At 41.5% G+C, this 22786-nt stretch overlaps 1 protein-coding gene across 2 annotated transcripts in view; it reads right to left on the reverse strand.

Annotated features, from left to right (window-relative positions):
• The window catches only part of ENTREP2 (endosomal transmembrane epsin interactor 2), a 354078-nt gene that overhangs the window by 26368 nt on the left and 304924 nt on the right, over window positions 1-22786 (reverse strand). For both annotated transcript variants that reach the window (XM_075897722.1, XM_075897721.1), the window contains exons 6-7: window positions 10044-10204; window positions 8777-8912 (exon numbers count right to left, since the gene is read on the reverse strand). In XM_075897722.1, coding sequence (XP_075753837.1) covers window positions 8777-8912; window positions 10044-10204 — 297 coding nt within the window. The remainder of the gene's footprint in view (window positions 1-8776; window positions 8913-10043; window positions 10205-22786) is intronic.

The raw sequence follows: 22786 nt of genomic DNA on the forward strand, positions 1-22786 counted from the left end.
TTAACTATTGGTTAATTCAATAGTCAATTAACCTCATTAATTCTTACTGATTAGTGGCCTATTCTATAGTCCCCAGGAGCAGAGCTGGCAGCAGGACGGAGTGGCAGCAGCCCCTGTCCAGGGGAGACAGAGGTTCGAGACCCAGGAACTGAGACAGGCTGCCTGCCCACCTGGCTTCTTAATAAACTTTAAATGCAGAGCTGCAGCCAGAGGTAGGTCCCAGACCCGGTGTAAGCCAGGACTGAGCTGGGCTGCTTAAAAATGTTCTGGGAAAAGGGTCCGAGGGAGGGGAACGTGTGTAGTCTATAGCATTAACCAATAAGCTTTTGCTTATCAGTTAATTGGTTAATCGACTACACTATTACAGCCCTAGTACAGAGAGTTTGGGTGGTGGCCTGGGGCAGATAGTTGCGGGGGAGGGGAGAGTGGGGGTGCCAGAAGCAGGCTCTGGCTGGGAGGCACTTACCTAGGCAGCTGCCAGTCAGCAGCCCTGCAGGAACCTGGAAGCTGCAGTCGCAAGCTGCTCCACATGGCTCTGCTCCAGGCTGGGTGAAGGAGTGGGGGGGGGGGGGGGGGGAGTGGGGAGGAAGGAAGAAGGCTTCCCTGGCTGCCCCTGCGGCCAGCAAAATATCTCAGCTACTATTGGTCAGAAACTGGATAATGGGAGCTGAGAGATTTTGCTGCGGGGCGAGCCAGAGCACAAAGCCTGCCTTCTCCCTCCCAGAACAGACCAGCCACATTTAAAGCGGCTGCCACCACACTGCACTTAAAGAGCCTGGCAAGGCAGCTGCAGGCCGGATCTGCTGGCTTGGTGGGCTGCATCCAGCCATCTGGCAGCCTCTTGCCCACCCCTGGTCTACACCTGTCCAAATATACTCTTGTGAGAGGGGCCTCTGAATGCTAGGTGGCTACTAAACAGGGTGTGAGAAGCTAGCTCAGGTGGACTTGGTGGGAGAATTCAAAAATATCGCTCATTGGGAGGGTAGGTCAGAAAGAAGAAAAAAAGAGCAAAACACTCTGTTTTCTGTCTTGCATTCTTTGGCTCATTGGTGGTGGTAGGTGTGAGGAACAGATGTTGACTCTCTGGTTCTGAGGTAGATATACCCAGAGAAGAGTGTGTTTCTCTTTAGTTTTGAAGGGTATGTAACTCGATCCAAGAGAAACATTTCTTTCTTGACGTAGATGCTTGGCAACATACAGAAGATTTTAAAGAAAGTTATGAGTTTATGAGCAATTCCCACAAAAGCAATGGCTGTCAGTTCATCTTTGAAAGTTAAATGTTTTAATTTAAAGCAAAGGATATATAGATCGGTCTGAAAAAATTATATAACTTACTCGATTGTTCCATTTCTGGGGAAATACTCCTACACTTGTAAGGTTTTCTAAACTGGCTTTGCTCTCATGTTGTGAATCACTTTAAAAAAAAAACCCATTGAATAAGCGCAGTTATGTTGCAGTTGTACAGTTCTGTATAATTTGTACACCCAGCTCTGACTCTCGTATTACTGTAAAAACAAATTTGCACTAGACTACAAAAGCGTAGGTCCTATCTTTGGAATTGAAAATAATTATCATCATACTGCAGTTAAATTTAGTGTGGGTTAAAAATGCTAGATTGGCAGTTCTAAAAACTGAAGAAATGTATTTATTCCTTAAACAAATGCTGTACCATACAGGTACATGAAGAGCAAGCTACCCTGTCAGCGCACCTCAGGCTTTTCCTACACAGACCACTTCTAAGCATGAGAGGATAGTTCAGTCTCCATGCTTGTTTCCTTTTAAGATTCTCTGCTTAGACTGTCATTGAGGATGACAACTGCACAGTTGAGCTGTCTGATACACATGTCCAGATGGAAACAAGACCACAGAGCTCTTTTGACATAAGGCACAGAACAGCCGTCAGTTAGTAATGAATCCAGCCAGGCAGTAATACTGAGAGTCATGCTAGTGACAGTAACGCACATTCTGTGGCTGCTTGACTTGGGCCTCAACGTTAACAGATCTTGTGTGGTGGTGGTATGCAGCATGGGCCCTCTTCCTCAATCTGTAAGCTAAAAAGCCAGGGCGCTACAGGCGTTGTGTGAGCTCCTCAGCTTCTGTGTTTTCTACACCTGCGAACTAATCCATTCCTAGCACAAGGGACACTACAGTGACCTTGAAGGGAAAGGTTCCAGTATCCCCTCACCTATCCCCACAACTACTAGTTATTTTTAAGTTAATTGTTTTTACAGTGAAGCACAAGAGCTAACAAAAGACTACTTTTCATTCACTTGATTTTTCTCTCTCTGAAAGAGCAGCGAGGAGTCCTGTGGCACCTTATAGACTAACTGAAGTGTTGGAGCACAAGCTTTTGTGGGCAAAGACCCACTTCGTCAGATGCATGCATCTCTCTGAAAGGAGACAGCACCAATACAAACAGGTGGCCTATTCCTGGGAACCCTGCATGAACACGAGTAAGGGCATATCTCCTTTAATGTCCCCTTTTTACCTTATTCCTTCCCCCCCCCCAGCTGTGTTTGGGACCAGGAGTGGAGCCATGGTTGGGCCTGGAGCTGGGAATGAGGCTGGAGTTGTAGTGGGGATAAGAGCCAGGTGCTGGTCTGTGGTCAGGAACAGGGCTGTGGCCATGAACAAAGCAATGGCTGGGCTGAGGCAATGGCTGTGGCTGGGCCACGAGCCAGGGCCTGGAACTGCAGCTCAGGATGGGGCCAAGGGCTGAGGCAAGAGCAGAGCTGGGAACAGAATGTGTCTGGTTGGGCTCTCTCTTACCCACTGTGTTTTGGAGTGGCATAGGGGATAGGGCGCTCACCTGGGGAGGGCAGGGTAGCAGGTTCAAGGCCCCCCCCCCACTCTGGGAGCCAATACACAGGCTGCCCTGGTGGAAGGTGGGATAAGGGACTCCCTGAAGGTCAGGTGGGGGGGTGGGTTCTGGCGTGGCATAGGGGATAGGGTGCTTTCTCCTCTGTGCTTGGGGGGGATTGGCCCAGGCACCACTGCACCCCCTAAATATTTCTCTGTGTCTCTCTAAGGGGTGTGCCCCACAGTTTGGGAAACCAGTGGTCTACACTTACAATGCTGTAGCAATACACCTGTGCAGCAGCGGTGGGAGCTGCAGGGAAGTAGAGCAAGTGCACTCTGCTTCCCTGTGGCTCCAGCCACCGCAGGGAGCGAGGGGACCCAACTGCTGCTGTGGCATGGTACCAGGCTGCCCCAGTAATTCCTGAAGCTGCATCCTAGAGGGACGGGGTGCCATGAGAGGAAAAGGCGATGGCAGGAGGGGTGAGGCTTAGGTAACAGAACGCTTGAACAACAGAAATTGTGCAATCTGGCCCAGGAGTCCCGGTGGGAGTCCACCAGGACTCCTGGGCCAGATTGCACATTTTTTCGGAAGAAGGATGACCCATGGGCTGGGAGTTTGAGACCCTTGATCTACACTAAGGGATGAGCTCCCTTCCATTAGCATAGTTAATGGACCTCCCCAAAAGGTGGTAGCTAGTTTGATGGAAAAAATTTTCCCACTGACACAGCTCTGTTTACATCAGAGGTTAGGTCAGCTTAACTACTTTACTTAGGGGTGTGGACTTTTTACCCACTTAATTTTCTAGTGTAGATCAGACCTTAATCAAGTTAACTAACTTCTTGCCTGATGAATCAGAAGCCAGATATTTCCTACCAGTCCTCATCTCCAGCAATACCAGACGTAGCTCATACACTGTGATATTTGGAACACACAGCGGGTGTGTCTACACTACAGCACTATTTCGAATTAACTTAATTCAAAATAGTTAATTCGAATTAAGCTAATTCGAAATAATGCATCTATACACAAAAACTATTTTGAAATAGTGTTTTGGTATTTCAAAATAGCGCGTCCACACTGAGTGGACCCTGAACCGAAGTTAAGGCTGGCCGGAACCAGTGCTGGCAGGGCATCAGGTTAGGACTTAGTGTGTGGGGCTGCTGCCTGAGGCTAACTGAGCTCCGTGCTTAAAGGGACCCTACCCCCACTCGGACAGACAGTTCTCAGGGCTCTTCCACTGAAAATTGGTAACAAAAGGTTCCTGTTATAAATGAAAAGGCAAGACCTCTCCGGTTAACTTCTGGGCTCTTGCCTGTAATGTGCAGTCTCTTTATATTGGCTTATAGATTTCTTTAAACATAACATTTGGCCTTCCTAGTGGTGGTACCTTGCTGACAGACTGGCAATCAAAATAAGGAACAGATAGGGCATTTTACATCACTCTGTCTCTTAATACCAACCGAGCACCAAGGAGCTTCCTCCCTTTATACAGAAAAGATGGCAATATCTTTCATCTCTACATAATAATATCGACTGCCTAGAGCTTTAGCTGCAGAAAGATGAATAGACAGTTTTAATCACTTAAGGGGGGCCTAGATATAATCTAGACAGTTAAAAATCACTTACAGTTGTCAGATTTTTTTTCTTTCATTGGTCATTTTTTCAGCATATCCAGGCTCCATTTTACTAGAATGAGCTATTTAAGTCTGTCTGGTCAGCGTATTCACAGATTGCATTTACCCTCTCCTTTTCCATTTGTCAGAATAATTGCTGAAATGTAATATATGTGCAGTTTACACTAATAAGTGGAATTTATTAACCTTCTACCTGCTTGGGGGAAAGGGAGTCATGTTTTAACAGTAACAACAAACCCTTTTAATATTTAGTCAGGTCAAAGCTCTTGTTCACTGATGGGTGGGAGTGCAGGTGTTAGTGGCACAGGTCCTTTTACCCACCTGCACCCCGGTAATAGATTTCATCAACTTGAAGACCCTCAGGAACACTGGTGGCATTAAAATATAGTCACTAAGCTGTTAAGACTCAAAGAATAGCTAAACCCTGGTTTAAATTCAGCTGGAGCTGCCCAGAGTGGATCTTTGACAAATATTTTCAAAGCCCCAAGCCCTGGTGTGCCCCGTGGGGCTGGAGCGCCGAACCTGGGTATTCTGGGAAATACTATATGAGAATTTAAGCCCTAGGATAAACCATGCTTTCAGCAACCCTGCACAGCCTACAAATTAGTAAAGATTGCAAGACATTTACTGGTATAATCCATCCAGAGACGGGATCTTTCAATTCTTGTCTTTTGCCATCACGTAGCCGATATCACCTTGGAAAAGTAGAGCAAAAAGCACTGTTCTCAAGGCAATGCAACAAGTTGCAGAATGGATGACAACTGCAAATTGTATTTAGAAAAAACCCACTGCTATTAGCACTGACATTTTCTGTTCCTATCCAGGAAATAGCTAAGTCTAATTTGATATAATTTGATAACACTCTAAAGACCTTAATCCATGTAAAAACAAACAAAAAATATGCCGGATGCTCAGGAAGAGGCTTAATAAATATTATTGCTTAATGGCTCCCAGCAGCACTTCTGTAGCTAACACTCTGCCATTATTTCTGTTAGTGAGTCTGCCTTTGAGGAGTTTATAAATCTATCAATTCAGTTCATAGCATGCTGTTACTCAATGCATATTATATGAGAGTGTGTGGCATGTATGTAAGACTTTGAGGTCTCATTCTATATTCCTTGCAGACCTAAATTTTTCCACTGACTGAACGGCCATGTTCTTCAATTTTTAAATGAAATTTTTTTAATTTGAAAGTGTTGGAAACATGAAGTTACCATGGTCAGTGCACTTCACTTCCCAACCTTCAATGCCTCCTGCCATTCTACTCTTAGAGCTTTCCTGGCTAGAAAATGCCAGGCATACAGTGGGCTGATGTGGATTAGTGCCAAATGAGAGCTGTATAATAATTAAAAATCCACCCCTCATTTTCACTTGCGACCAGAACCAATACTGGGAGTCAGGTGCCCAGAAAAGAAAGGATAGTGCACCGACACTGACCCAACTGTCAAAGATTTATGGACAATGCATCTGCTTAGATGCGCTTTTGAAGAAACCTGACCTAACAGAGCGAACAATGATTTTGCTGCTTTAAGTTACTGGATTGTTAAGTGAATTATTTCTGTTGTACATGAGTGCCATGTGCAGCTGGGATGGCTGTTCCTATGAAAATTTGATCCTAATAGTCAGAGTACCCAGAATGGTGGCTGACATGTTTCTTTATTTAAATAAAAACAAACAGCCATTGCTATAACTTTCTCAGGTAGCAGATAGAGTCTCTTCTGAAATATGTTTTTTCAAACTAGATATGATTTAAATTGTTTTTGCCTTTTTTTTTAATTTAGAGACACAAATATAAAACCAATGGAAAACACCCTAAGGCTTTCAGGTTCTTTTACCATCAGTGCTGTAAAGAAAACAGGAGAGAATTTCAGTAAGTAACATTTTAGAAATAAGCTACTTGAGATTCAAACTTTGCTGTTCATAAGCAATTTTCACTGACTCATTTCTAAAACCGATGCATAAATAAAAGGGAGAAGGGGTTGAGGTAATACCATTGACTGAACCCCCTTTTGTTGGCAAGAGAGACACGTTTCAAGCTTACATAGATCAGAGGCAAATAATCTTTGGCCTGTTGCTGCCTTCTACCAGGTATAAGTAGACTAACTTAGAAAAACAAAGACGTAACAGAAGCTGTGTTGTGAGATAAGAAGGTTGGAATGTCTGAGACGCCTCATTTATGCTTGGCTGCCCATCCCTTGACCATCTACCATGGCTGCTTTCTTTGGAAACTTTGTAAATTATCAGCAATTTTCCTTTTCTGGGGAGTGGGTCATATATTTATATTTTAATCTGTTTCTTAATATACTGTTTTCATTCAGTAGAGCAGCCACAAGAGGGTTCTGAGTATATATGAAGGACTCTAGTCACCCATAGTATAGACAGGTGCTATGTGACCTAGTTATATGCACCCAGCTCTGCAAATGTTCACCTCAACCCTGACAAGGAGTAGTTAGGATGTTAAATTCCTCAAACTTCCTCCAGTGTCTATCAGAAGAAAAGTAACAATCTCAGAAGCAATTAAAACACAGAAACTGAGACTGTTACACAGGGTGGCAGTCAATCAGCATGATCACCAAGCACCCCTCGCACATTACTGCTTAATTTGGCATTAATTGTGTCCCCCATTGCACCATAATCCTGTAATTGGTTGTTTAATGGTATGAAATAAAGGCAGAAAACACAACAGAAAAATATAAAAGAGATGTCCTGGACCTTTTGTCAAGCTCATAATGGAGTTAAGGGGATTGCAGAATATTGTTATTGATACAATATTTCAGTCATTACTGCAAGTAATGACATCAAATGTATGAGCAACAGCAAAATTACAGCTGAATGTAGATTTTACTCATTGCTTTGCTTACAGAAACACATCCCTATTTCTTATAGTTCAATATAAAGCTGTTTTGCATGATTCCTTATTACTTAATGTAATCACTTAATGCAGGCCATGCCTCAGTATTCTGGTGCCAGCTTGACTTTCGTTTTTGGAAAGTTATATGTTACAACTGGCAGAGAGTAAATTTTGACACTTGGCATAAGCCTTTCTGTCAAGACTTAGGCAGAAAGCTAATAGGAAAATTTATGCCAGCTCTTTTCCAGAAGATAATTTGAGATCCAATGCCAACTGGCGACTGCAAACTCAAATCCACATTTTTATTGATCTAGGTTAATACAGAGTCTTTCTCAGGAATTTCTCTAAAGTCAAGTATGATACTTAATGGATTTTTATATACAAATTTGTATTAATCTAGGCTCAGACCATGGGACATGTTAAAACTACATGTCCCAGGAGCTGCATTTCTAATATGCACACAAATGGCATCATTACATTTTGCGCCAAACAAAATTACCTTCTTGGATATCAAATCTATTTTTTTTTTTTACTATCTCTTACCTATGCACACGACATTAAAGAAAAATAAAGCAACACCCCTGCTATATACACTGGAAAACTATGAATAAAGGAAAACTGCTTCCTACATGAGGATTCTTCTTACCACACGTGTCTAAACAGCCCAATCTCACTTCTGAACTTCATTCTCCGTCCTCACCTAAATAAAGGTTCCTTGCTTCAGTGACTCATCTTTTTCTAGGTTTTCTTCTGTGGTGGTCCAATGTTCTGTGATTATTGTTATTCTTCTTTTAACAATGTGGATGACCTCAATTAAAATGCTATATTATATATAAACATTTATCCAAGCATGCACTCAGAATTGATGCAAACTTATAGGTGAAGATGACAGGCTAGTATTGGGAAAGGAAAACACCCACTTTAAGTTAGACAGTGGACTGTAAATTATCAGTTTAAAGCAGGGCTACTCAACACACGGCCCATTTATTTGTGGCCTGCGGTGTGGTTTGGGTTTATGTGGGGCTCAACATGCAGCCCATGGATTGGATCCTTTGAACATGGTCTCCACTGGGAACACACTGCACAATGGCGAGCCGTCTCCCAGGTGGGGTGAGCATTGAAAGACACAAGAGGCCGAGTGGCCGGAACAGATGGCTACAGATGGCTTTTCTAGCCCCCAGGGAGGAGATGCCGGGAGCGCTGGGGCATTGTGGGAAATGCTTTGTTTCATGCCCATCAGTGAGAGAGAAGATATTTGCATGTAGATGAAACCACACTTAAGTTGCGGCCCTTGGCACGTGCTGAGAGTATCATTGTGGCCCCGGGGTTTCCAAAGTTGAGTAGCCCTGATTTAAAGAATACAAAAGTGCTCACCATTCAAATATGTTTATCGCTGTTCCTTAAGGTACTCTTACCTCCTATGTTCTTTTAGCTGCCAGTAAGAGAATGGCCAAAAAGAGAATGGCCCCATTTCATTTGATCTTTCCTTACCTGACTAGCAGGGGCCTGTCCAATCACTGCTTCGTAAGGAGGGGGCAGCTCCGTTGGATATAGCATTCCTGGGCTGTTAATGGTGACTTCATATAAAGCACTGAAGGGGGAATGAGGAAAGTCCAAATGGAGACCTCTATTAAAGAAAATAAACGTTTAATTATCATTTCACTTCACTGGATTTACCTGGAAAACTAATGTCATCTTCCACAATGATGTAGTGAGCAGATGCAGGAATCTGAATTTGTTAGTGAACACATCACAAAGCAGCCCATTCATCAGATAGGTGAAATGAAGCCTAAATTCAAAAGACAGTTTAAAAGTGTATTCCATTTTTTGAATACTGGCCATTTATACCAATCTCTTCTATAGGCATTACTGTCTTGCAAATACTCTGTAGCAATGCACATTACATTAAAGGCAATTTCCTCAAAAGATTAAATCTCACATTTAGCTTCTGTGTATAATGCTAACAACTGTGGTAAAATTAATAGTAAATCGGAATCCTTGTTTTATTGTCAAATATTTTTCTCCCGGTCTTGTCAGAAGTCATCCACTTCTCCACCATGGTCTTTCAGCAGTAGCACTAACATAAGCAAATGAATGTTTTAAAATGTGTTTGAGAAGATTTTGTCAAACACGCATGAGACTGCAGTTCATATTTTTGGAAAAGACATCCATTATAAATTGAGGCCAGCGCGGATACAAATTTATATCCGTGTATACAGCTACCTATGGACATAAATCAATATATCCATGGAACCACAAGGCTCTTCCGGGAACCAGAGTGGCAAAGGAGCAGAATGTAGGACCACCAATCCCAGGAGCCGGCACCCCACACTGGTAGCAACTACAGCACGGCTATACCGCCCCCATTACTGCTCACATCCCTTCCATGCAGCTGTCTGCATCTCCTGTAGGAGAACACATGAGCATCACCGGGGACTGCGGCTAGTAAGCCTGGTGCCCACTCCAGTAGACCGGGGGTGAGGAGGCAGTACAGCTGTACCGGAGAAACTGCCAGTGTGGGGCGCTGGCTCCTGGGAGCAATGGCCCCACATTCTCCTTTCACTACTGCGAATCTCGGTTCCACAGATACCGATTTATATCCGTGAATATAAATCGATATCTTTGCAGGGCTCTAACTATAAAAGAAAGACACAGTGAGGCTGTTCATAGTGTATAATTCATTTTCCCCAGAAATAGTCTCAATCTGTGCCCCAGAGCTATAAAGGAGTGACATTAAAGTTCAGGGAGAAAGAATTACCTCTGTGCTTCCATCACAGGTGCGCAAGTATATTCAGGTGGATAGTAGGGTGGTGGTGGTATTGGAGGTATGAACTCGTCAAAGTCCAGGGTCTGATGTAGAATAGTTCCATGGGGAGTCATACAGTCTGGGTTGGTGGAATGTGATCTCTGTGGCAGAAACTGAAAATACATACAAAGGTAATGCTGCTTCAGATGGTAATGGCAGAAATAACAAAAGTAATATGGAGACAGATTCTGCTATCCTTATTTTCACTGAACTGTGCATTGTTCCACAGTGCACATTAGTGCAATCAGTAGGTCTGCTTCAGTGAGTAGAGTCCTACCCAGTAAGAGTGAGGTAGGAGAATCTGGCCCAAAAGGACGATGAGGAAATCGACAGAAGTAAAACAAGACTTTATCAAACTTTTAGAGGACTCCCAAAATCTTCATAAAGTCAGGGGAAAATATAATATCCTATCAGCAGGAAGGAGAACACAGACATTTCAGGCTGAACAGTGTTGCAGAAAATTGTTTCTTATAAAACAATTTTCTTTGATAAAGCATTAAATGATTAATGGTATAATCTGGTCAGAAATAATGAACAGTTGGTTATACCTATTAAAATAACTATTTGCACATTCTCTCTGCCAATTTGGAATGCACCATGTTATAAATCAGGTGTTACGTGCTAAATACGTATTTTTAGAAGAGAAAAAAAGAAATGACAAGTATTCCACAAACAAATCTTTCATGACATGAGAACTCAACCTAATTTAAACTTGTTTTTATAAAATAAATTATTTCAATATTAATATATTTTATAATTGGTGTGGTATAGAAATTGCTACGTTTACCCATGTTTTAAAAATAGAGTCCTGTGAATAAAAAGAAAAGAAGAAGGACCATTCCTTACACTACACATATCCATACCTAAAAATAAAAAATACAACTATAACAGTCACAATGCCTGAGAAGTACAAATCAAGGGTCTGAAGCTGATCAGGCTCTAACATAGCAATACAGTAAAACTCCAATAGTCCAGCATCCAATTGTACAGCACTCCTGATAGTCCGGCATCAAAATGGCAAGAGCCTAATGAGAGAGCTTTGGCAAAAAACGAATCACAAGGCAGCAGCGGCAGCAGCTGAACCGAGCGAAACCGGATGGGACCTAGTCAGTCTGCCACATATTGTGTGACACTGGACAGTGCTTGTGCTACAATAAAAAGGGTTAAAACACTTTATATACAGTATATTGCATATATATATATATAACCATCCTACAGTACCTCCTGACAGTCCGGCATATTTGATAATCCGGCACCACCTAGGTCCCAAAGGTTCCGGATTATCGAAAGTCTACTGTAATATGAAAAAGCACACTCAGTGGTACAGAAAAACAGTCGCCCTATGAGCTGGTTAGCAAGTTTAAACCCACTTTAAATACTAAGATAAATACTAAGGGGACTGTTCTAAAGATCACAAGGAACCTGGATTTTGTGACCCTGCTTTATATGCTCTCAACAGGGAGAAGTACACCGTTAGCCAATCACAACACACAGAGGCATTTTTTTCAACTTCTGTTGAGTCTCTGCTGTCATATTACTTTTGCTGGATTGGTAGAAGACTGGGTCTTCATCCCACCTGTTGAATCAACTGAGCTAAGAAAATCTGCTGAAGGCACACTTTTGCTTTATATTGGATTAAGTGAATACATCTGTTTGTACTGTTGTCTTACCACGCTATGATGATTTTTTAAAAATTTCCACTGACACAGATTAAAAAAGCAGTCAAATAACAGGAAAACAAACATGTTTATGTTTAGCAGAGCCAGCAAATAGCTTTCATTTATAGTCTGGCTGGGATAGTAACTTTCTGGGAAAACTTCATCTCCGACATAACTCAAATTTGACATTATGCCAGTGATTAATTCAGTTGATTGTGTTTAGAAGCCTGAAATAATCATTGTTTCATGAAACATTCTACATGTAAGATGTCTGAAAGGTCACAGTCTGAATGATGTAATACAAAGGAGGGTCAGGGACCTGGGTCGCCTTTGTTTGTGGGCAATTAACAAGTAAAGGCTTACTAATTAGCTGTCAAGTTACACTTTCAAAAGTGTCTACTAACTAATTAGCCTCCTGTGCTCTAGATCCTGCTACTACCTTTCAGTCAATGTGCTCTATTGGTGCTGTTAGAATAGAAACATACTCATAGCTGTGTACTATCCCTGCTGCCGAATGTGCCATCATACATATACAATGTAATAAAGAAGTCTAATAACTTCTATGTATTAAAGTTTCTATGACATTTTTCATAACAGAGGCATCCTGCCCACATTTTAGTGCGATCATTCTACCTACACGTGTTTTCTGACGTATTATATTTCCCTTCATGTTCTGCCAAACCATTATACAATATTATAAATGCCAAACTTCAGGGGCAGACGAAGGTACCACTGTTTAATTTATCAGTCTCTAAAATATTTAACATTTTTGGAGCTATTTTCAGTGTAAAGACTACTATTACTGATAATTCTAAATACCATCAACATAAAACTAATTTTCCTGTCTATATTCAAGAGTAGATTAAATTAATTCAAAGTAATCACCTGAAAGGAGCCATGGAACAGTTTGACACATAACTAGGAAAATCATAATTATATCTAAATATAAACATTTTGTCCCCAATACCTGACCAAACTGATCCATCACTAATATTCACATTTTCTAGTATAATCAGCAGTCTAACTAATCTAGAGTTTTGATTTTGGGACTCCATTTCTATTCTCTCTCTTTCTCCCTCTTTGAGCTCCCCAAACTCAACTTATGCTAATATTCCCACCACAGTATCTTCATGGGCATGTCTACACTAAGAAATTATTTTGAAATAAATTATCTTGAAATAATAACTCCCAAAATAGCTATTTCAAAATAGCGTGTCCACACTACAGGGAAGCCTCGAAATTAGTCTGAGGCAGGTTCCCTTAACATGGATGCACTACCTTGACTTAGAGCCCCAGAAAGTATTGAGGAGTAATTACTTCGAATTACTTCGAGGAGTAGTTATTTTGAAAAAGCAGCAGTGGAGCATCCACACTACTGCTATTTCGAAATAACGGGTGTGGTAGTATGGACACTCCACTTGTTATTTCAAAGTAAGGGGAGTTATTTTGAAATAACCCTCTTGTGTAGACCAGGGCTATAGGTCTGATTGCTTCTGTTGGGATATGTCTATACTACATTGTTATTTCAAAATATCTAATTTCAAAATAACGCATCTACACACAAAATGCATTTCAAAATAGCTTTTTGCTATTTCAAAATAGTCTGTCCACACTGATTGGATGCTGAATCACATTTAAGGCCAGCCGGAACTAGGCAGGGCATCAGGTCAGAAGTTACCTTGTGGCCAGGGTGGCCAGCAGGGCACCCTGGGAAGGGCTGGAGGCCCCCTATTTCGAAATAAGCATCTACACAGAGCTTATTTTGAAATAGCAATTTTGAAATTGGCGCTATTCCTCGTGGAATGAGGATTACCAATTTCAAAATAAGCCCTCCATTATTTCTAATTAATTTCGAAATAGCAGTCGGCTTGTGTAGATGCTAGGAAAGTTATTTTGAAATAACGGCTGTTATTTTGAAATAACTTTGCTGTATAGACATACCCTTAAGAGAAGAGGTAGATCCTCCCTTCAATTCTTGATTTCTCAATAAAGGACACCCAAGAATGGAACAAGTTACTGACACCAAGGAAATCAGAGATCTCAAGAGAATGGAAGACAGCAGCTATTGAAGAATTAACTGCTAGACAAGCAGAAACGCCAGCATGCATTTTATGGCACTTAAATACATGAAGAAAGAGGCTTTTTGGATCAGAATAAATTTTAGCTCCAGCAGGAAAGATTAATCCTGAAGCTCTGGATTCAGTTTGGTTAAATATTTTGGTCACCTATGTCCTTGTAAGCACCTAACCTGCGAATGCACAGTATGAAAGTGGCCTCTGTCTAGCACTAAACTATGTAGAACTATGTAGTCTTCACTACAACTGCTGCTGACAATGGGAGACAGTATGGGGAATTAGAGAATTAGGTATATTATTTCTAATAATGTACACCTGAGTTTTCTTGTGTGATATTATCCAACCAGAAGGCATAGAGTTAATTCCAAGGAGTCTGAAAGGGGGAAAAACAGGAAAGAAACAACTGCAAAGATAAGAAGTGGGGGGTTGGGGAGGGTTGATAGGGGGGCCAGTCGCCCAGGTGGAGTCTAATACACAGCAAGACAGTGTCGGAGGGAGCAAGCACACTGCAGCATAACCGTAGGTCTCTGTCAGCCAGACATGGGGTTAACTCGGAGGAGTTTACAGGAAAAGATTAAGGTGCTGGTAAGGGTAAATACATGTCTAGTCTTCATGTTTTATATGTTTCCTCTTATTCATAGAATATAGGTGCCAAGGCCAAAAAGGACCACGGTGATCTCTGTAGTCTGACCGCCTGTCGGGGGAACAACAGAACTGCCAGGCCCTTGGGCGAGGTGAGGAGGTGTGCTCCCAGAAGGGGTGGGGCTAGAGCAGCCAGCTCTCAGAGCTGCACACACACCACACCCTCCCCGCACGCCAGCCCTCAGAGCCATCCCGAGTGCGCTGTGCTGAGCTGCAATGGCAATCTAAAGGGTCTGAGGCTAGGACTGCTGTTGCTGCAGTAACAGTGGCAGCCGAGAGCCCCAGGTGCTTTTGAATCACTGGACCTCAGCGCAGTTGCCCCCTGTCACTCCCAGTCAGCAACTCTAACACCGACCAAAGAACTCCACCAAAACAATTCCCTTTGAATTAGGCAGTATCTTTAAAATCCAATCTTGATTTTAGCAACTGAAAATCTATCAGAATCCTCAGAAGTGGTTACAATGGTTGAAAACTTACTCATTTCTAGTCTGAATTTATCTAGCTCCAACCACCTGCCCATTGCTCAGACCTTTTTCTATTAGATCCACTATCCCGCTATCAAATATCTGTTCATTGTTTAGGTTCTTAAAGACTGATCATCCTGTAGGCTTCTCTTTGTTAAACTAAATAGACTGAGCTCCTTGGCTGTATCTAGACTGGCAAGTTTTTCCGCAAAATCATCTGCTTTTGCGGAAAAACTTGCCAGCTATCTACACTGGCAGCTTGAATTTCCGCAAAAGCACTGACGATCTCATATAAGATTGTCAGTGCTTTTGCAGAAATACTATGCTGCTCCCGTTCGGGCAAAAGTCTTTTTCCGAAAAACTTTTGCGCAAAAGGGCCAGGATAGACAGCAGAGATTTGTTTTCTGCAAAAAAGCCCGGATCGCGAAAATGACGATTGGGGCTTTTTTGCGGAAAAGCGCGTCTAGATTGGCCATGGACGCTTTTCCGCAAAAAGTGCTTTTGCGGAAAAGCGTCCTGCCAATCTATACGTGCTTTTCCGAAAATGCTTTTAACGGAAAACTTTTCCGTTAAAAGCATTTCTGGAAAATCATGCCAGTGTAGACTTAGCCCTTAAGTTTAGCACTGTAACACATATTTTCCTGTCCTCATTACTCTGCTATGATCCTGCTACAGTTTATCAATCTCCTTCTTGAATTGTGGGCACCAGAGCTAGACACAGTAATTCAGTAGCAGCTGCACTAGTGCCAAATTACTGTACAGAGGTAAAATAATCTCTGTACTTCTCTTTTATGAATACAATAAGCTTTTTAGTCCTTTTGACCACAGCACTGACAGCACCGTACTGGGTGCTCATGTTCTTCTGATTATGCACCACTACTCCCAAACCTTTTTCAGAGTCATCACTACCCATGATAGAGTCCCCCGCTCTTCTTGTAAGTAAGACCTTGGTTCCTGCATGTATTAATTTGCATTCAGCCACATTAAACTGCATGTTGCTTGCATGTGCTCAGCGTAGGAAACAACCCAGATCATTTTATGTCAATGGCCTGTCCTTTTCATTATTTACCACTCCCTCACTCTTCATGTGGTCTGCAAACTTTAACACTAATTACTTTATGTTCTCTTCCAGGTCATTAATAAAAACATAAAATAGTGTTGGGCTAAAAACGAATCCCTGCAGGATCCCAACAGAAACATCCTTTCCTGATAATTCCCTGTGTACAATTAAATTTTGAGATTGTTCAATGAGCCAGTTGTTAATCCATTTAAGGTGTGCCATCCTAAATTTGTATTGTTCTACGTTTTAAATCAAAATGTTGTACAGTAACAAGTCAAATACCACCTTAAATAAGTTTAACCCTATTATTAAACATTATATCTTTTAACGATCAAATTTATAGTCTCATCAAAAGAAGATATCAAGGTAATTTGACAGAATCTATTTTCCATAAACACATTTTGATTGTCATTAATTATATTTCTTTCTGTTAATTCTTTAAAGAAGCCTGTATCAGCTGCTCCATTATAAAGCCTCAGATCAAAGTCAGCCTGATAGGTCTATAAATTAGCAAGGTCATCCCATCTACCTCTTTTAAATACTGGCACAATATTAGCATTTTACCACTCTTCCTCAGGGTTCCATGATGTTTGAAAACTCCCAGTAATGACACAGTGAGCTCCTCATGTAGCTCTTTTAAACTCCTGGATGCAAGTTATCACTGATTTTAATGAGTCTGACTTTAGTAGCTGCTGTTTAACAGCCTGAGATGCTAATGCAATGGAAAGCATGACTTCATTATTGTCATCTGATGTGACTACATGAGCTGGCTTGTTTCCAAATATAGAATGGAAAAATATTTACCCAAAACATCTCTCTTCTCTACCATTTCCATCTACTAATGGACCAAAACGATTATTAGGATTATTTTCATTTTTATGCAATTTTGAAAGCTGCTTTCTTGTTGTCTTTAAGGAAAAACTCTATGGTCAGCAAAGGTGTGCCCCTTTAGTTCCCTTATTTATCTTTTTCAAGACTTTTCAAATAAAATTGGATAATCCTTCTATCCAAGATTACCTTCTTTTTTCAAAGACTTGGAATAGAAATTCCTACAACATTTTAGAATAGTTATAAACCTATCTTTTATATTTTATTTAAGGTAATAAAATCCCTATTTTTTAAAATACAGGTCAGTATTTCAAAGAGGGCTAGTGGTATAAACCTAAGTGGGTATTACTGGGTTATAGAACAAAGCTTTTACTGTATGCACATATGTGTATATAATAGCTAAAACAAATGGCTGTATTTCATCACAAATGGAAGACAGGGCCAGTGATGAATTGCACATACAAAATTGATAAGGGAAGCAAAGGGACACACTCTTCCATAATTTGTGTTATATATTTTTTGCTAGATGAGAGGTAATATGGCCTCAAGCTGTTTTGGTGAGTTTTCTTTCCAATGAAATCTAATCCTTTGGATTAGGTGTAAATTGGGTGCGATTTTCAAAAAACAACGAACTGATTTAGGAACACAATTCCTATGGACTTTGAAAGTTCTCTGAGTTTTATGTCTTTCATAATGAGGCATTAAGGTAAGGGGATGAACAAACATCACCAAGGGATCGCCCACATGCTCAATAACTTGCTTCTCTAAGCTGTTTGCATTTATTACTAAGGTATTGTATTTTCTGCTCTTTTATTGTGTAAAAGCTTCAATAACAATTACAAATAAGAGCAGTGACATAAGCAGCTATGTCATGTGTCTCTCATGGTTGGTAAGTTCAGAGCATGTGCCATTAACACTGATTTATGTTATAAGATTGAGTACAATTTTAACCACTCTTGCTGCAAGAGTGATAATTGCAGTTTGTCATTGTCTGCTAGAGTTCACCTTAACTCATTGCTGCTACCTGCTGTCAGCATTGGTTGAAACCCCAGAAGGGTTTCTTAGGAAGCTTAAATGGTAGTGAATGCAGCTTGCTCCTCCTGACCTTGCCATTAGACTGCTGAGTACTGGTTCAGCTGCTGTCTGTTACAATAATGAGACAGCCTGTATGTTGGAGTCCTGTTAGTCCCCCTCAGGTGCATCTCTCAGAGGCCTGACTTCCAACACTGGTTAGAACCACACACTCCAAACTGTGTTAACTGGGTTCAATGCTAGTGAGCTCTTCAGCTCAGGAAGTCCATGATGTTGGCTGATTCAAGTGACTTAAGGAAGGCTTCTTGAAAACAAACCATTACTAATTCATTCACCCAAAGGCTCTATGCACTGAGAGTCAGGAACAGAGGCTGCTAACAGGAGAAATTTTGAGGGAGTTTTGAGAGGGAGTGTGAGAGGCTTTCCTGCCAGGTGCAGCTCTGTGTTTAATTCCATGATGGCCAGCAGTGAATTAGTGGTGCTGACATGCAATGGCTGTGACCCTTTTGTTTTACCTCTGCCTAAAGCCAGAAGGGACTTCTTATGTATGAAGTCAAGCTGGTAGCTGTGTTGGAAGAAAAGATTATTGCTTTAGAAGGGAAAGTAGAGATTTTTATTGAGAATCAGAGAAGCAGAGGCATTCCTACACAGCTAGGTTCAGGAAACTTTTGTACTTTAGGTTCCGGGAAGAATAAAACTAGCCACCAAGGAACGGTAGAGAGAGGAAAATAGAGACAGGCTTTCTGTATATCTAGAGATGGACCAGGATAGAATCACAGCAATCATAGAATACTAGAGAGGCCATCAAGTCTAGTCCCTTGCCCTTCTGGCAGTACCAAGCACCATCCAGATCATCCGCAATAGACATTTATCTAGCCTGCTCTTAAATAGCTCCAACGATGGAGATTCCACAACCTCCCTAGGCAATTTATTCCAGTACTTAACCACCCTGACAGTTAGGAAGTTTTTCCGAACTTATGTTAGGCATCCAGTCACCACCAACCTTCTTGGTCAAAACCAAAACACAGAAGTCATTAAGCACCTCTGCCATTTCAAAGCTTCCTGTTGTTTCTTCCTCTTCATTGAGCAATGGGCCTATCTTGTCATTGGCAGGCTGTGGCCACCAAAGAGGAAGAAAATATTCTCTAACACTCTCACTCTTTCTCTCGTGTTATCCTGCCTTGTCCCAACCAGAAAACACTCTAAACTGCCATTTCTGTTCTTCATTGAAAGTCTAGTTTATAGCTTATAGTCTAGTTGGTACAGGGCCAGCTGGCTTCCTCTGTGGTTCTGTAGAAGCTGTGACAAGCCCCTGCACCTCCTAGGTGGAGCAATGGCCATGGAGGCTCCGTGTGCTGCCCTCACCTCTCTCAGACGGCTAGCTCGCAGCTCCCATTGGTTGGAAACCACAAACAATAGCATTTGTGGGTGGAGATGCTCACAGGCAGACAGCACACAGAGCTGCCTGGCCACACCTCCATCTAGGACAGTGTTTCTCTAAGTGGTCCATGGCTCCCCTTGGCTGCAAACAGTGAACCAGAGCCAATGGAAGCTGCAAGACTCTGAGGCTGAGGAGGCAGTAAATAAATAAATAAATCAGAGCTCCTTCCAGTATCCCCACATCCTCAACTTTGGCCCCAGCTGCAGCCCTCACCCTCTCCTGCAAATTAATTAAGGAGAAAAATGATAGATCCAGAGACGTTATAAGGAACTCTTACTATAACCAAGATATCAATATTTAATTAAATACAGTTAAAATATAATTCAAACCTTCAAAGAAATAGCAGGTTCTAGAAATGACTTGCACATACTGAAATTATGAACTCTAGCAATCCAAAAGCACTTTCAAAACTATATAGTGAGCTTATTATACTTGAAATGGGTGGCAAATGTAATTACTGGAAGAAATGGGTAAAGGTTCTAGATCAGGAGCATTGGTACTTTATTTGGGGTAAAATAGCTCTCTTTTCCAGAAAATCAGTACATTTTACTAATTCAGTGGTATCTCACACTGTCTCATTTAAAGAGAATCTACAGTGATGCACCAAGTAGTCAGAGTGTGGGTGCAATGACTCTTTCATGGGAATGTCTCAAATCACAGCATACTGATCAAAGTATTTGCAACCTCATAATGGCTCTGAGTTCACAGATAGAACAGCTTGTCTCCTCAAACATTGTCCCTTTAATCTTAGAGGACTGAAAATTAAAAGCAAAAAGTATCCATTAATTTAAAAAAAAAAAAGAGCTGACCTCTGCACTGGAAGATGATAACATTAAATCTACAGGTCATAAGTTTACAAAGGCCTTCACTGGTTTCTAACGCTTGGATACTAGCAAGTTTGAACACAGCTGCAGAAACCTTAATCTCTTCTGTCCTGCTGGTGAAGGGAAGTACTAACAATGTGAGTTCATCTAATTACCCAACTGGTGGCATCTGCTAGTGATGCCATGACTAATCACAATGAATTTCTGGGCTCAGTTTGACGACAAACAAAACTAAAACAGATGTTTCTGCATTTTGGGCAGCAGGAACCTATTGTCATACTTAATTCTTTCCTCTTGAGTGGCATGCTGACAAAGCAATAACAAGAAAAGTGATCATCCATATCAGAAGTAAAACTGAATCCTACCAAAATAAGAGGCCCTCACTTTCAAAATTAGGGCTGCACAATCAGGGAGCAGAAAAATGTGCATGCAGTTGTGTTACTAACAAGCACACAGAAATATTACTATTTGTTTTTTATTTATGGGAGTGTTCACTTGTGTGTTAGGCTCTTTCCAAACACTTAAGGATGGCTCATAAGAAACTGTATGTGCAAAATAGTCAGTGAATTACTTGATGTGTGATCTGACATCGGATTTCAAAATTCCTAAAATAGGAGTATTAAATCCTGGATCCTAAATCCATATTCAGTCACTATCCTGAATTTCTAAAGTATTGAGGTGCATCTCCCACTGGTCAATAGGAATTGCTGAGTGCTCTGCATTTTCTGAGGTCAGTGGGTACATAAAGATTATTACTATTTATGCTATGGTAGCAGAGAAGTCACAAGTGGCATCAAGGTCCACTGTGCTATATACCAAACACATACTAGACGTCAGGCCAACATTTTCAATAACAGGACTCTAATGTTAGGCTCCTAAGTCCATGTTTAAAGACCTAAAAGTGGTATTTTTCAAAAGCTCCTACGTCATTTATGCACTCTTGAAAACCTACATGTTCTTCAAAATTAGGTTATAATCCATGGCCCAACAATTTGCAGACTAAACAGACAACGCAAAGGGTAGGAGGAAAAAAACAGATGCAGAGTAAGTAGTAAGTAACTTGCCCTAAATCACACAGCAGGCATTGGCACAGCCAGAATAAAATCCAGGTCTCCTGGTTGCTAGTTGAGTACACTATCCATTACACTACAATGGATTTAGTTCATGTATAAGGATTTGGGACCCTAATTTCAGGCATTTATTTTTGAAAATCATTACTTTGATCAATTACCCAAAGTGCAGGCAGGCTGCAGTGGTTCTCAACTTATTTACTATTGTGGGCTGCATAAACAACTCTGTGTGTTGTGTGGGCTGCATCCACACTACGTAAAAAACCTGTACACCACTTAATATCACTGAAAGCCACTTAAAAACTACCTCAGTCCATTTGTTGAAATAAAGGGTTTTTTTTCTGTTAAATTGGTTTATTTTGGGGTGGGCAAATACTGGGATCCAGTAAGCCTGGGTTATTCCTTGGCGGGCCCCCACACCACAATATTTACCTGCCCCTAAGCAGGTATGGGGGGACTCACAGCTCCTGTTGGCCATAGATCACTGTTCCTGCCCAATGGGAGCTGCAATTGCTGGTATCTGTGGAGGTGCAGGTAAATATAGTGGCAGCGGCCAACCAGGAGCTAACCCTGGCAAACTGCCCGCTGTTTTATTGCCCACCCCTGGTTAATACTGATATGGCTGACTGGCATGCCTCTACATGAATATGAGCAAGTGTGTGGAAGTGAAAGTTGTGTGAAACCAATGGGGGGGGAGGGAGAGAGAGTGTGTGTGTGAGAATGAGAGAGTCATGGGAGACAAACAGTCCGAGTGCACAGCTGTGGGGGCGGTTGAATACTCCACTTGCTGTACAATAGTCAGGACTGTCCTGGGCAGCTCATTCTGTGCAGCATGTGCAGGGAGGAAACAGCAGACTGCTAGGACAGCCCTGTCACGGTGCTCTGCTCACCTTCTTTGCTGGCAGGGAGCGCTCTAAGCAGAGCTCGGCAGCACCTCTCCTCAGCCAACCCTGCTCCTACTGGGCCAGGAATGAGGTGAGGCAAACTTTGAATTTTTTTAGCATGCAGACGGGCTACAGCTGTGTGCTAATTGGCTGCAAGCAGCCTGCGGGTTGAGAACCACTGATCCAGGGTAATTGGGACAGCAGCAGCTGTGATGGGATATGTGAGATATTAGTTATGCTGAATAAGTTTTCATATTTATTTGTATTAAGTCTTTGAAAAAATTACAAATAAGCATTTCTTCCTAGGACACATTGCAGGAGTCAAATAATACTTGGTACAAAATACAAGATTCTGTAAGATTCATTGCTGCAGAAATTCCCCAAAAGAGAAGGAGATACACATAGTAAACAAACAAAAAACACAAAACAAACAAAACCCACCGTAAGTGCAGGTGGTTCTGTGCAGCTTATATTTACAAAATATTTAAGGCCTTTGTTCTGCAAACACTTACACATGTACAGGATTTTAAGTGAGTAGATATATTCAAGGTAATGGGACTGCTCAAATTATTACAGTTATGCACGGATTAGGTTTTGCAGGATCTGGTCTTAAATGTATAAACCTTTCTAATCTGAAGTAATCAAAAAGTGAGATTTTCAAATTTGCAAAAGTCTAGTTTTTAATTAACTTAAATTGTTTAATTGAATTACCTGACA

The sequence above is a fragment of the Pelodiscus sinensis genome, chromosome 14 (genome assembly GCF_049634645.1).
Source record: "Pelodiscus sinensis isolate JC-2024 chromosome 14, ASM4963464v1, whole genome shotgun sequence".
Lineage (NCBI taxonomy): Eukaryota > Metazoa > Chordata > Testudines > Trionychidae > Pelodiscus > Pelodiscus sinensis.